Source organism: Populus alba, chromosome 5, assembly GCF_005239225.2.
Source record: "Populus alba chromosome 5, ASM523922v2, whole genome shotgun sequence".
NCBI classification, from domain to species: Eukaryota; Viridiplantae; Streptophyta; class Magnoliopsida; order Malpighiales; family Salicaceae; genus Populus; species Populus alba.
In genome coordinates, this window is record NC_133288.1 from 1,292,123 (window position 1) to 1,307,636 (window position 15,514).

At 33.9% G+C, this 15,514-nt stretch overlaps 1 protein-coding gene and 1 pseudogene across 2 annotated transcripts; both read left to right on the forward strand.

Annotated features, from left to right (window-relative positions):
* Positions 1-953: 953 nt before the first annotated feature.
* LOC118047615 (uncharacterized) lies at positions 954-5,224 on the forward strand. 2 transcript variants are annotated; one of them, XM_035056953.2, is made up of 8 exons: positions 956-1,317; positions 2,116-2,295; positions 2,422-2,775; positions 3,196-3,865; positions 3,953-4,053; positions 4,140-4,229; positions 4,342-4,469; positions 4,782-5,224. In XM_035056953.2, exons 2-8 carry the CDS (start codon positions 2,152-2,154, stop codon positions 4,924-4,926), a joined length of 1,632 nt encoding a protein of 543 aa, XP_034912844.1. In that variant the 5' UTR covers positions 956-1,317; positions 2,116-2,151; the 3' UTR covers positions 4,927-5,224. The 2 variants fall into 2 exon arrangements, with proteins under 2 accessions (XP_034912842.1, XP_034912844.1); XM_035056951.2 differs by having other exon boundaries at positions 954-1,317; positions 2,116-2,775.
* A 771-nt stretch (positions 5,225-5,995) lies between these two features.
* Positions 5,996-10,771, forward strand: LOC118047656 (uncharacterized; annotated as a pseudogene).
* The last annotated feature ends 4,743 nt before the right edge of the window (positions 10,772-15,514 follow it).

Genomic DNA, 15,514 nt, shown 5'->3' on the forward strand with positions numbered 1-15,514 from the left:
CTGAAGATGCCATTGTAACTGAAGAGTTTGGGCCAACCTTGCAAGCTATCATCACTGATCATGGATAAAAAAAGACGCTTCTTTTTTATTGAGGACTCCTCGGGTAACATCCTGCATAAAAGATGTGTTTTACTGTTTTTCGCAGCCTCTCCAACAACTTACTTATTCTGTGTTCGTTTGTGTTTGAATTCCATTTTTTGATTGGCATCGAAGATTAGGACATATATACATCCCGCAGATGCTGCAAACACTATAGAGATTCATGCTCCCTCAAACTCAGCTCTTGTTACTAACCCAGAATCTAGAGTATCTTATGATCAATTGAATTTTATATACTTGGCATTTTATCTATGCATGGATCTTAAACTTTTAAGGCATTAGATGCTAAGTGAACAATTTTTTTTATATTAATGTAACAATGGAAGTGAGGATAAAAAAATATAATTAGAAAGAAAAGGAATTAATCTTAATAATGAATTAAAGTTCATTTCAAAAACATCTTAAATTTTAAAAAGAAAATATTCATATTGAGAAGTCTTAAAACATTAATGTAATCGAACTTCTAATAACTCCAGCACACGTGTATGCTTACTTGTGTTGTGTTGGCTCTATTGTCAATAATGAATGGTAAATTAGAAAGGAGTTGGATAGAGAGATCACTGTGAAATTTTATGTTAGTTAGAGAATTATTAGTTGTATTTATTAGTTATTTTTGGATTTATTTAAAAATAAATATAAAAGAGAAAAATAATATTTATAATACTCGTATCTATATCTTTCTTTAATATAGACATGCACATATAAATAATATCATATCACTAACAAATTATTATAGAGATCACATTAAAAAAATCTAGAATAAAGGAATTAATTAATTAATTAAAAGAAAAGTGTACAACCAATCCAACAAAGTACAAAAAATCAATTAAAAAATACAGGGACCAAATAATCCAACAAACTGCAAAGACAGCTGAGCTTGGTCTGTATGTAAGAAGGGTGACCATAGACAAAAGCACAAACACAGAGAACTGTGGTATGTCATACAAAGATGAGGATGTTAATGAGTCTTTCACCATGTTATCGTCTTTTACATCACTACCATTATCTTACCTTAACTAAGACCCACCATCACCACCACCTCCTTTCTCTATCCAATCACCTACCTCCACCTGGCTACCATCCTACCCGTACCCGTTAACCCTCCAAAAATCCAATCTTTAACCACTTTTGCAGATACCCTCTTCTCTATCTCTCTTGATGGTTGTTTTAAGACGGTGATTCAAGGGTTTTCAGGCATTGTTGTCGCGACCCAGATAGGTAAATTGCTTGTTCTCGGTCTTTATGTAGTTTCTTTCGTGTTTTTAGAGGATTTGCGTTTGGGTTTCTTGATTTGTTTTGTGGGTGTTTGCTTCAAAGAATCTGCACTTCTTTCGGTTTTCTTGGCTGATTTCGTTTCTATGAATCTGGATTTGTGTCTGTTTTGGCGGGTTGATGTTGGATAGGGTGAATCTGTGATTGAATGGTGATGTTAATTTGGCCTTGTTGTGCTGGTTTATGCATCAAAATGGCAATTTTTAATGACTTTGAATTTTCTCTTTTTGTGTATTGTTTGGTGTATAGGTTCTTTTCCAATTGTCTTGCAGGGAACTGTGGTGTTAATTTCTTTTTGTTCATGAATAAGTACCTAACACTTTCTAATGTGTTAATTGTTGTTACATAGCCATCTGTGTTAGAAAAAAAAAATTCGCTGGTAGAATCCGCAATCTATAAATGAAATTAAGTTTTTTCTGTTCTTTTTCGGTTTAGGCGACAAAGGTTATGTGACTTGTAGCATTCGCATTCTCAATTATCAGACAGGTATTTGCTGCTATATTGTACCCTTTCCAATTGATTAGTATGAAGTAAATGAGAATCTGTTCTGTGGTTATTGTATCGATGTGGAATTGGGTTGCGACTTCTTTATGTGCTGTGTTATGTGGGACTTCCTTCGCTGTCTGGCATGACTTGCTCCTTGCAGTTTTGCGCCTAATCTGCTCAGTTGTGATGCAATTAAGAAACTTTACCTTGAAAAGTTTGTGTTTCTCATGACGTATTTCAACTTCCTCTCTCTGGCAGAGAACAGCAGAACTAGGCTTCTGCCTCCTTACTTTTATGGAAGGTTTTGGGTTTAGTGATGCAAGCAGTGCTGTCAGGAAGAAGAGGAGTAATACATCCCGTCGGCCACGGAATGAATCGCATGCGCCTTCAGGTTACATTGATGTTACATCCTTATCATCCACACCACCTTCAGAAACTGTAAGCAAAGTGTCAAGTGATGAAAATAATGATCATGGTTCAATTTTACGAAAGAAAAAAGTCAGTTTGATTCTATGCAATTCAAGAGCTTCATCTTCTAACCTTGATGACTGTGAATCTGCCCAGAATATGATGAAGAATGAAGATGGAGGATTTGGAGAATCCGATGAAGCTTCCAATAATGGTTCTTTTCGAGGAAGTAGTGAGCGAAGGCACAGCGGAGTTGATTCTAGAAGGTTGAGCCAAGGTGTCCTTGCCCCAGCTAACTGGAAAAGCACAAGTAGTAGCTTGGTCCATGTTGGAGGTTCTTCAGATGGAGTAGGAAATGAAAGTAAAGTGAAAAAAGTTAAGCTAAAAGTTGGTGGTATCACACGTACTATTACTGCAAAGTCTGCATCTGATGGCGCATCTGCTGTTGCTGTTCGGTCTTCTTCTTCAAAATCTTCTCGCTTCCCAGATCCCCGGCAGAAGACAGTTGAGGTACTTCCCATCAAAATTTGTTGTCTGGTATGCCTTCATCTGCATTAGGTTTTGATAGTCATATCCATATAGATCGTCGGCATGTATTACATACAGAAGGAGAAGTTTTACATGTATTGATCATTTAAATTCAGAATATTAAGTTTGGGCATCTTGCTATTCTTAGATGCAAGGACTGTAAGACTGTAAATTGGCTGCTTTCTAGTGGCAAATCCTTTCACTCCAACTAGATAAAACAGAACCACATAAGAATTTCTCATTTGTTACGAATTCCTCAAACTTTTCAGTTTTCAATTCATGTTTAGAAATCCTTGTTCATGTATTTACTCCTTATTTGGCCCAGCAGACTGTTTTGCTGCGCCTTCTAATGACTGGTAATTATTTAAGCACCACTAGTTACAGCTAACATCCTTCTTGCAGGAGAATTTGGACAACAACCATTCCTTTACTTCAGGTAAGGGAAGAGGTTTGCAGGGAGTCCCATGGAAGGATTTCTCTAGAAGTGGTCTAAATGATGGGAAAGCAGATGGTTTGAGAGGTGAGAATCTGTCTTCAAAGCAAACTGATCAGTCTGAGCCAGTTCGTAAGAGTAAGCGGCTCCCTAAGAAACGCCTATTAGATGGAGTTCTTGACGATGGAGCTGAGGATGATGATGAGATTCAGTTCCTTGAAAAATTCAAGACATCGAAGATCAGCACTAATCATGGTGCAGGGTTTGAAGATGAAGAGGGAGGAAGCAGGAAACAGCGGAAGATATTGAGAGTATTGAAGAGAAATGTTGATGGTCTGAATGATGTAGATGCTGGAGCTCATGGCTCAACTAGGTTTGGCAAGGAGGGTAAGAAATCTAAATCAGGGAGAATATCTGATGATACTGATTATGTGGAAGATGAAGATCTGGGCTCGGATGGTGACCCTACATTGAAGAGGAAGAAGCCAAGAAAAGAGTTAGCTGATCTATCAGCAGACTCTAAGAAGGAAATGACAGTCACTACCCGTCAACGAGCACTTCAAACTGGCAAAGATGTCTCCTTTGGTCTTGCTAGTTTGATAGAGTTCCCAAATGGGTTACCTCCAGCTCCTCCTAAAAGTAAGTTATTGTTTTTGCTTTTGAGATCCCCCAATTGTACATTTGTGGAATTTCCCAGATTTATTTTCCTGATTATTTTGGCAACAGAGCAAAAGGAGAAACTCTCTGAAGTAGAGCAGCAATTGAAGAGAGCTGAGGCTCTTCAAAGACGTAGGATGCAAGTTGAAAAGGCAAATAGGGAATCTGAGGTTTGCCCTGTTAATATGTTTTTTTTTTTCTTAATTGCAAAGATGCTCGAGAGAATCCATGCATTAACATTGACTGAAAATCTTAGGCGGAGGCAATAAGAAAAATACTGGGCCAAGATTCCACTAGGAAGAAGCGTGAAGATAAACTGAAGAAACGACAAGAAGAAATGGCACAGGTAATAAATAGAGAATTTGTGAGGATTCTCTACTCATCATTTCCCCCTTCAACTTGCCTACTTGTGCTGTTGAGTTTTTGTGTTAACATTGGTGCATTTTAATTCTGTTCAGGAGAAAGCTACAAACGCCATGGTACTTGCATCAGACCATGTTAGGTGGGTCATGGGTCCAGCAGGAACAACTGTAACATTCCCCACTGAAATGGGCTTGCCAAGTATATTCGACTCCAAGCCTTGCAGGTACAAGTTCCTTGGTTTTGTTCCCGTAAAGACCCTTTTTAAGTTGATTTTAAAACTGATTTTGCTCCCTCGGTGATTTCACACGAGGCAATGTGATGTGTTAAGAATTTTTCTTTTATACGCATGTTCTGTCATGATTCAGAAAGTTCCTTTAACAGGGATGCTCATCCACCCCATATTTTATAGCAACAACTGCACTAGATTGTGTTCCAGCACAACTTGTATTGGCTATTTTCCATATCTGCTCTCCAGGCATGCTTTTTTCGCAGCTTCACAGCTGATGATTTTGTTTTGTTTTCATATGGATTTCAGTTACCCTCCTCCCCGGGAGAAATGTGCTGCTCCATCTTGTACAAATCCATACAAGTATCGGGATTCCAAGTCAAAACTACCCCTTTGTAGTCTCCATTGCTACAAGACGATTCATGAGAAGATGCAACCTCTTACTGCTTGTTAGGATCAAGATCCACCTGCATGCAACTACGAGCATTGGAACTTAACAAGTACATGCATTCCTGCACCATTATATGCAGTCTCTAGTAAGAGTTGGGGTGGATGGCATAGGTAAAGCGATTATCATCATCATGTCACCACATCACCCTAGCGGATTGGGCCATGGAGAAATTGTTGCTATAGTCACATATAATTGTAATATTTTGCAATGTTCTCTATCTATATAACATTTTAGTTTTCATGGAATTGTTTTATCCATCATGGGAATAGTTTTCATATAATTTGATTCCTGTTTCCTTCTTTTTTCCTTCTCTTTTTTAACGATATCAATCATTGTTGATGAAGAGATCTTATATAAACACTTGTTACATCACAAAGATTCTATCTGGATACTAAGAGCATGCTTGGTTGCCTGTTGTGTTGTTAGTAAAATTTCCATTAAAGATATAATTTAGTAAAATCATTCAAATTAAAACTACTATTAAAGAAATAATTTTAAAACTTTCTTTAAGAAACTAAATATAGAAAAAAAAAATTATTGTTTAAAAAACGAATTCTTTCTTTACTTTGAAAAAAACACACTAGCATCATAAAAATATAATTAAAAAAAAAACAATAATCAAATAACTTAATTTTTAAAATCCTAACCCATCACGTTTTAAAAGTAAAATAGTAAAAGCTAGAAAAATAGAAGGTTAAATAAGCTTTTAACTATTTCATTTCCTTCAAATTTAGATGTTAAACGAAGAGGTGACCTAATAAATATAATTCACTACTTTTTTTATATAGTACAATATCCAGTTGAGTTATCTATTTACACTATAGCTTAATTATAAACCTATGATAAATATAGATATTGTAATTTTAATGATAAATTAATAAGACTTTATATCATAGATTTATAATTATGATGTAGTGTGGATGAATAAAACTCAAGCTAACTTAATTCTAGATGAGAAAAGAGAAAGGAAATGACTTATTTAATTAAAGAATGATAAGTAGGAGGGTCATTTTCAGAAAATTAATCGATGGAGGGCCACGTTTAAAACATTACAAAAGTAGAGGTACTTATGAGCTTTTTAACCAGTGATCTCCAGCACCAAAACCCGTCTGGTTCCCGTAAATCCTTCCCTCTAACTCTTCCAGAAACTTCACTCCCTCTCTCACAGCCATGGCTAGGGCTCCAGGCAGGCATGGACGTGATCAAGCCCTGGTACATTTCTCTTCACTTGTGGTATTTTTTGGTTACTTTCGTAACCCTGTTTGTTTACCAAGAAAACTGTAATAAGCAAGAAAATGGAAGAAACTGAAAACTCAAGTCTTTTCAATCATTTCCCTTTCAAAACTTCATCTTCACTATCCTTTTTTTTATTATCTTTTCTATGTGTTTATTCTAAGTGCTCTCCGATTATCATTTCTAAAAATCAAGTCTTTGTGCATGTTTCTTCTTCTTTTCTTTTTTTAGAAATGGAAGCTTTTGTTAAATGGATTGTATTTAATAAGGGATTTTATTTATTTATATGTATTTTGGGTGAAAGCCCATTTTTGTTTCCAGGATTTCCAGGGGTTTTTGAATGATTTGCAGGACTGGGAACTTCTCAAGGATACTGATAAAAAGATGAAGAAGTCACAAGCTTCTGATGTGGTAAAGTTTCAATTTTGATTATGGTGTCAGTTACTTTCAGGGCGTTTATTGTGTAATATTGGAAATGAGAAATGGGTTGTTGAAAAAAAACCATTTTTTATTATGAGAAGCTTGTAGCTTGGATAAGAAACTTCAATGTAGCATTTGCATGTTGCTTTTTAAACTTTAGCTTGCTGTTTTAGGTGGCTCAGTGAGTTATGCATGTGCCTTGCGGGTTTATGTTTCTGATGGCTGCTTTACAGAATTAATTGGTTTTCTTTTAGAATGAAATTACGTGGAACAATTAATTTGTTCTTGATTTCTTTTAGTGTGGAAATTGAGAGGTGTTGGGACTAGCAAGTTTGAATAATCCAATGCTTAATTTTGGATAGTTCTTGTCTGAATGGAAACTTGAATGGTGATTGTCAACATTCTTGTGCATTTTCAGTAAGCTATAGTGGTGCTCAATTTAAGGAGCATTGATCAGTAAACTAGATGTTTAAATATGCTCTTATTTCCATATGAAAAGTCATGGCAAACCTGTGTGTTTGCACCCACACATATGTTTAGAGTAATTATATGGGCTATGATAGTTGCTTGCTGAATTATCAATTTTTCGTGTCTTCAGAAGATTGGTGAGGATGGAAGATCAAAAGGAAAAACTTCTGCTGCTGATTCTTCTAGAAGTGGTTCAGGACAGTATGATTACTCAACGAACTTTGGTGCAATCAATCGTCTATCAAGTAGTTTTACAACTGATGAGATTACTGTGGATGCTACCACAGAGAAAGAATTGGTATGAACTTTCCTGTGATAGCACTTAAAAAAGATACATAATGGATTGTGATGCTAAGTTTGCAATTTTTAAATTTACAGGGAAATGAACATTTTAAGCAGAAGAAGTTTAATGAAGCTATTGAGTGTTATTCAAGAAGCATAGCCTTGTCACCAACAGCTGTAGCCTATGCAAATAGGGCAATGGCATATCTCAAAATCAAAAGGCAAGTTTTTCCTGTCAGATATTGTTAGATTGTTAGTATTGTGCAGAGTTCTTGTTGCCTAATGCAATATAAGTTTCACAACTTATGATAACTAGAAGGTGTTTAATCATCTTCATTTCATCTTGTCATCTAGAGGTTGTTTTACTGCCTGTGAAGATATTTTTCATGAATATGACAGTTTTTTTTATTTCATTTTCTTTTGTTCAGATTTCGAGAGGCTGAAGATGACAGTACAGAGGCTTTGAATCTAGATGATCGCTACATAAAAGCATATTCACGCAGAGCAACAGCTAGAAAGGAATTGGGGAAACTTAAAGAATCCATCGAGGGTGTGTTAACTCAAACTTATATGTTGGTCTTCTCTGAATATCTAGTGCTTGATTCTTTTTGGTATAGTTTTTTGATGACTGTATGATTTAATGTATATAGCTTACTACAGATTCTGAATTTGCTTTGAAGTTGGAACCTAATAACCAGGAAATCAAGAAACAGTATGCTGAAGTCAAATCTTTGTATGAGAAGGCAAGTGACTCTATCTTATGTTGGTATTCTGGCTTTTACATTTCATTGATACAACTCTCTGTAACTATTGCTATTAATTTTCACAGGAAATTCTCCAGAAAGCATCTGGCGCTCTCAGAAGCTCTTTACAAGGAACACAAAAGGGAGGAAGGTCAGAAGCAAGTGTAAATGGACATTCAGTGCAACTAGTCTCGATTGCCACTCAAAAGACTAGGGTCTCTGCATCTAAAAAGGATAGCACCAAGGTAAAAATAAGAGATCTGCCCTCAACTTCTGAGTAATGGAATTTAAGTTGTTCTTGTACACCCTACCCCAAGTGCCTCCCCACTCTAACCCCCTCCCCACCCACCCACCCTCATCAGTGTCCCATAGCAAATTCAGTAGATGTTCTAGTCTAGACCTATGTTTCATGTCTCAATTTTTGTTTTTGTTACTGGGAAGTTGGAACTAGAGGCAGCGTTGTTTTATGAGCATCAACAAAATGATTGAAAGTTTTTCACATTTGACTCTCTTTCATCTATGTCTGGGAAACATTTGTTTGAACTTCTAGATTTTCATGGCAGGAGAATGATGGAAACAATCTTGTGAAGAAATCAGTGCATGTGAAAGAATTAAGGAACAAAGGCACAGGTGCTGGAAGCAAATCTGATGGTCATGTAGGCAATGATTCTCCTGCAAATGCCACTCCGAGTTTCAGTGTAGAGAGTGTCCAGGTTTAGCTTCGCATCCTTGCATAACTATCCTTTTTTTTTTATTTACAAAGATGGAAAATAGAATTATTAAAGGCAATATCCTGTGTAAAAGTAAACTGATATCTTGCATCTTTGCAGTCTATCCTCTTTTATTCTTATTTTTTCTTGAACCCCTAGATGCATATACTTGGCTTGTGAGTTAATGCCAGGGTATTTCCATCTGTCCCCATTTGACTGTGTTGTCACCCATGCTCTGTAACCAGGGCTTTTACCGAATTCATATATCGGTATCTTTCTGCAAGTAGCCTCTAAAATCGAGACTTTTCATTTATGTGCACTTAAATTGCATTAGATTAAAACATAACTGGCACCATTATTTGCAGATTTCATGTACCACTTGAGAGGATTCTTTACTGTTATGGAAAGATAAATTCATCCTGCTATCTCTGAGCTTCACTTTGGGCTACTTTATACTGCTTTGCATCTGTAATTGCTGTTTCTGGTGATTGATATTTCATTTACTGTTTTGCAGAAAAATAATAGAACTCAAAGACAAGAGCTGAAGACCTCAGTAATAGAACTTGCTTCTCATGCCATGGCTGAAGCTGCGAAAAACATTACTCCTCCAAACTCGGCTTATCAATTTGAGGTTTCTTGGCGAGGCTTTTCTGGTGATCGTGCACTCCAGGCTCACCTCTTGAAGGTTTTTGTTTCAGTTTAAATCATTAGTTTTTCTTTTTGGATAAAGGACGAGGTCAGAAAATAGAACTTAACATGCATGCAAAAAAATTGGCCTTTCTCTGTGACGGTAAATTGAGATTGTCAAGCACAGTTACTGCATGAGATGTCTTTTTTTTTCTGGAGAGTCTCCAGTAGCATCATCATGATGAAAAAACAATGGATATGCTGCTGCTACTTCCTTTCATTAAATTATATATCCAAGAAGTTTAGTCATTGCCTCTTAATAAATGAGTAGATGCTGTAAGTATTTGATCGGGGCACTAACATTCATGCCAATGTTCCCCATCCAAGATGGTACATCCACTTGACCGCTCAATGTTTTCTTTACTTGAATTAGGTTACTTCTCCAAGTGCATTGCCTCAGATATTTAAAAATGCATTGTCTGTTCCTATTCTAATCGACATCATCAAGTGTGTGGCCTCCTTCTTCATGTAAGTGGAGTTCTGTTCATGTTCGGCATGTTTGGCTTTGTGTTTGGGTTAATTGAAGTTTTTATCTCTCTTCTGGTTTGTTCCTCTGATAGCGATGACATGGATTTGGCCGTCAAATATCTAGAGAACTTGACCAAAGTCCCAAGATTTGACATGCTTATCATGTGTCTTTCATCTACAGATACGTCTGGTATGTTTTTGTAATGCTCCTTCTCGGATTTTAGAAAGCCTTGAGATGACTCATCATCAAATATGTTCCATTTGTCAGGTTTAGCCTTTTAATGTTCAATCACTTATTGACTAAATTTGATGTCTTGTCTGTGTTTAATTTTTTGGATGGCACGTGGAGTTTCTGATTGTGCACATGGCACACTATCAATTCCTTTACAACACATATCAGTTCAAGCAATTGTCTTGAATGAACCACATAATAACATGCAAAGTTCTCTATTGTATGGATCTATCATATATTGAACATAATTTTCAAGCTCAATTATTGAGATTAGTATGGATTTATGTGCGCACTGACTTGATTATCATCTGAGCAGATCTTCTCAAGATGTGGGATGAGTCTTCTGTAGTGCATCCACACCAATTGAATATGCTGAGATTCTCGACAACTTACGATCAAAATACTGTCTCAAATGTTGACAGGCATATAACGTAGAGAGTTTCTAGTATCACATGTTCTTCATCCAGTCCTAACGTTGTTGTAAGTAACTTTTCTTTTCTTTAAACGAATTGTAAGTAATGAGTTCAATAGCTCCACCACTTTTCTCTTGATGTACCCGGTGGGAATTCATCAAGAATCTGCTAAAATGTTTTGAATTTCTCTTATATCTAGCTCCGCTTACGTTTATTTCATTTTTTGGTCCGGAATGAATTTTTGAAGTTTGAACCACTGTCGTGAATTCTTGATTGTATAAATTTTTTTGATCTAGATGTCCCAACGTTGAAGGTAGGTGGCTTCTTAGGCAGCCAGAAGAAGCCTCGATGCCATGCCAGGTTTCCGTTATTCACCTGACTTTGAAGCTGCATCGGATTTCGGTTGTGATTCAAGAGAATTTCAATAGAACAACATGAACTCTATCCAGAGAGACAACAAAGATGAGCTCGGATTCTTTCTTGAGAGAAAAGAAAAGGAAAAGGACCTCCTGCACAATTGTCTCCATTGATATCAAAATATAGTTATGAAAGCAAAAGGTTGAACGAAAGATATCTTTATTGTTAAAATTAAATTTAGAACCAAAATGGTATAGAATTTATATTGGGAGATCTAAAATTCTAAATAAATCTCACCATCTCTGAGAAATTCTATGGTATCTGGGCTATAATTTATCAATAACTATAATATAAAAAGAGAGAGACAGACAAGGAGAGAAATATAAAAGAATAAATCGAAAAATAATAATTTTCAGTGAGAAGTGATATATTCATATCATTTGTTTTTGTTTCTCTTGCCGAAATGTAATTTTTTTTTAATTTGAAATTTATTAAAATAATGTTTTTAATGAATTATTTTAATAAAATAAAATAGTTTGGCTGCAAGGACATCATTTTCTCTCATGCTTGTCACGTCGAAAGCTCCAAATATGGCCACAAATTTATTGGTCTCAACTGTCAAATCCCGGCAGCATTAGTTCCCTGAAATCTGGCCCAAATGATATTCAAGTTCAATACAATCCTGCAAAGGCATAATGGACGCAACAAGTTGAGAAGCCGAGATAAAGAGACCATAAATAAACAGATATATAGTTAGTTTAACATAATTACTAATTAAAATAAAATTCTAAACCTAACCAATGGGGGAGAAGTATATAGTTGTAAAATCTAACCGGAAAGAAGGAGATTGAACCCGGTTAGACGGAGTCTTGAATGTCCGGCCCCTTCTACCATTGATATCTTTCGTTGATAGTGACCATTCTCTTACAAGTACATAAAGAGAGCTGGCCTTTTTTTTTCTTTTTTTTAATGTCAAAATATATTAAAGAAAATGTTTTTTTTATATATATAATGAATCTATCATAAATTTAATGCATGCACTGAAAATGAGTGGGATAATAATAAAGATACTTGCAGATCTTGTTGCTGATTTTTTTTGACCTGAAATTCATTGAACATAAAAAGGCATGTGATGCTAATTAATGAGATAGATTAAGACTTCTAACCAATTCCTTTTCTTTTAAATTATGATTTAAAATAAAAAACTATTTCTCATAAATTATTTCAAACACTCTATATTTTATTTTTATTTACTTACTTGGAAGACTTGTTTATACATGGCAAAGGCAAAGGCATGCCAAACCCCACTGCAACAGTGTATAGTCGGATCACGATAGAGCCCTTTAATTAACACATGGTTAATTATGGGTTTAATTAGAGGTTGATTTGGATTAATAAAAAAAATTATTAAAAAAATATAACTGATTGCTCTTCGTCCCGAGTAAGCTAGGACAATGCATGTTATTCACGAGGGACGGTCAAAACTTGGTGTTATGGACGTATTGTCTCTATTGGTTTTTAGTCTTTGTAAGCTTGTATTTGTAGTGCTGTTGCATGGCCACAAATTTTGTACAGTTCACTCCCGTGTGGTGGGGCAAATTTAGAGCACCCAACTCATATTCCAGGTGTTATTGTACTTATGATGATATATAATGCATGGATTCATATGATCCAGGAGGAGCTAGGTCCATTCATTTGATCTTGAGTCACTTTCCTCTTTATCTAAGTTTCTCAATTAATTGATTGAGAGAATATATATATATCCCTTACCATTGGATATAGGCCATGTAGGTTTTATGATGCCTCCCGCTATTTTCAGCAGCTAATTTGCTGATCGATCCCACAATTTATTATTTACTACTGCTGTGACAAGAATAATCCTCTCATTTATCTCCTTGGTAACAGTTGCATTTCGTTTATTTCTGCTTTTTAAAAATGCTTTAAATTGATCTTTATTTAAAAAAAATATTAAATTAATACATTTTTAATCGGAATATATTTTTGAAAAGCACTTTACACCACAATACCAAATATACATAAATGTTCTTATGAGAAAAAAAAAAAAAAAACTATTGTCTATTAATTATTGTAATTAGTACAAATCTATTAACCATAGTAATTAAATATATATATAAGTCAATTTGATATCCATCAACTTTGGGACTTGACTTGGATTGAGTTTCATTTTAAAATTTTATTTGTTTTTGTGTTTTAAAAGTGTTTTTTAAAAAAATTAAAATCTTTTATTTTTTTCTTTACTTTAAATTAATATTTTTTGTTATTTTTAGATTATTTTGATGTGCTGATTTTTAAAAAATATATTATTTTGATATATTTCTAAATAAAAAACACTTTGAAAACAACTATAATTAAACTCTCAAACAGGCTTTTATAAATAGGATAGAAGTTGATAGGGTCAAAACCTAAGTAACATCCTATTTTATTTTAAAAAATAATGTTGTTTTAGTTTTTTTAAAAAATTTAAAATGATATTGTTTTGAATTAACTGAAGCAAATCTAAATTAATCAAGATTAGATATAATAACTTTGATATTAATAAAATAAGTGATAAATTAATAGAACTTAATTCTTGTAGAATTTTAAGTCTTAGCCATAAAATTGTATTATCAAATAATTATAGTATTTTTCTTCACTACAATCTTCAGCATCTTTTCTAAGTGATGCTGCATCATCTTTTCAAAAACTTTCCTTTTCTATAAATTGTCTTCAATAATTACAAGCAGCAACCACCAGCATGGAACATGAGTGCTAGTGATTGTGTCGGGGTTCCCATGAGACAAATGTCAAGGCAGTATTTGAGATATGTATATGATTGGTTTTTTTTTTTTTCTTGAATGATTTTTTTCATAAGTTATGATTGATCAGTTTGGTTTCATGTTGCGGTAATTTTTATGTTTTAAAAGTTTTTTTAAAATTATTTTATATAAAAATTTTAACTAATATTTTTTTATAAAAATATATTTTTGTAATAATACATATCGTCAGGTGAGGACTTGAAGGAAAATATTATATGAGCATACTTACCTTAATCAGTAAGATTTATTTTGAGACCATACGTAACTACCAAAAACAAATTTGTAAGGTTTATAGGTCAAAACGGATAATATTTTACTGATGGGGTGGGGTGTTATAATTTATACCATAATAGTAAACCCACTCAAAATTAATTACACTGTATGAGAACTCAAGAAATGTAATTGGTGAGAAAAAGACAGGCATCAGGCATGGATGGCAAGGAAGTAGATTGATTATGAAATTTGAACTTCTTCTCGAGTAGTTATCTTCATGAAAGCTCTGCTTAAGGAACTCAATTGAGATTTTTTTTTTCCCTTCCATTGTGTTTGAATCTCAGCATGCTAAATTTTTCAATTTTGAGCATGAATTAATTTATCGGCTTCATATGATGTATTCTCAAAAACTTTATTCACATGTGAAATTTTATAGGAATTATTTTTATTTTTTGAAAGTATCGGTTTTATTTTATTTTTATTTTTAGAATATAATGCATGAAAAAACCGTCAAGACATTTTTTAAAAATAAAAAAAATATTTTAAAAAATACTTTTTAAAATACAAAAATAAATAGTATTTTAATAACTTTGATTAAGTTAACTGGAGATTAATAATGATATGTTGACTGTCTGAGGCTGGAAGAAAGGCACATTATTATTTATATCCTAAAAAGTGGGGAATTCTTATCTTTATCCTTTTCGATCAAGCGATCATTCATCGTTTTCCACCTGATTTCAGAGTGTATTTGATCTATACATTGTTCATGGGACCTGGCTAAGAATCTTAGGCTTTGAACATTCTTTATTTCTACACCAATTACAAATAATCCCATGCATGGAACCATAAGTTTATTGAGGTGAAGTATTAAAAATAACTTTTTATATCAATATATTAAAATTATAAAAAAAATTAATTTTTTTTAATATAATTTAAAACGCAATACTAAACAACCGGCTTAGAGTAGCCATTCATTTCTCAATTAAACTAGAACAGCAATAAAATATAACATTTACTAAAAAGATTTCACTATAAATTATTAATATCTGTGGAAAAGCCATGTTCAAATTGTGCACCAAAACCACCTTGTTAAAATAAACAAATATACTCTTTTGAGTCAAAGATTTGCCTTAATTATCTCTCCCACTTTGCAGATACTGCTAATCATATTCTTTGCTGCTTAATGATTTATAGCTTGAATCCACCAAACTACTTGTTTTATAATGCTATCTTTCTTCATTCTTTAGGGGAAGCGACAAGTTCTTGGTTGCTGAAAAAGGGATTTTCAAACCAATTCAAGATGGAATTTGATAAGGATTTGAATAATATGACTTGACCAACTTGAGCTCTTTACAGCCAGTTCAGCATCATTCTTTTTATTTATTTATTTAACCAGTTTAATCACTTTTTTTTTCTCTCTCTTTGGGCATAACCAACATTAAGGTACACATTATTTTAACGAATGTTCTAATTAAATTGTTTTTGGTAGAGAAAAATAAGCATGATCATAACTTTGATGTAGGAAATTCAATAGCTGAAGATGGGCAGG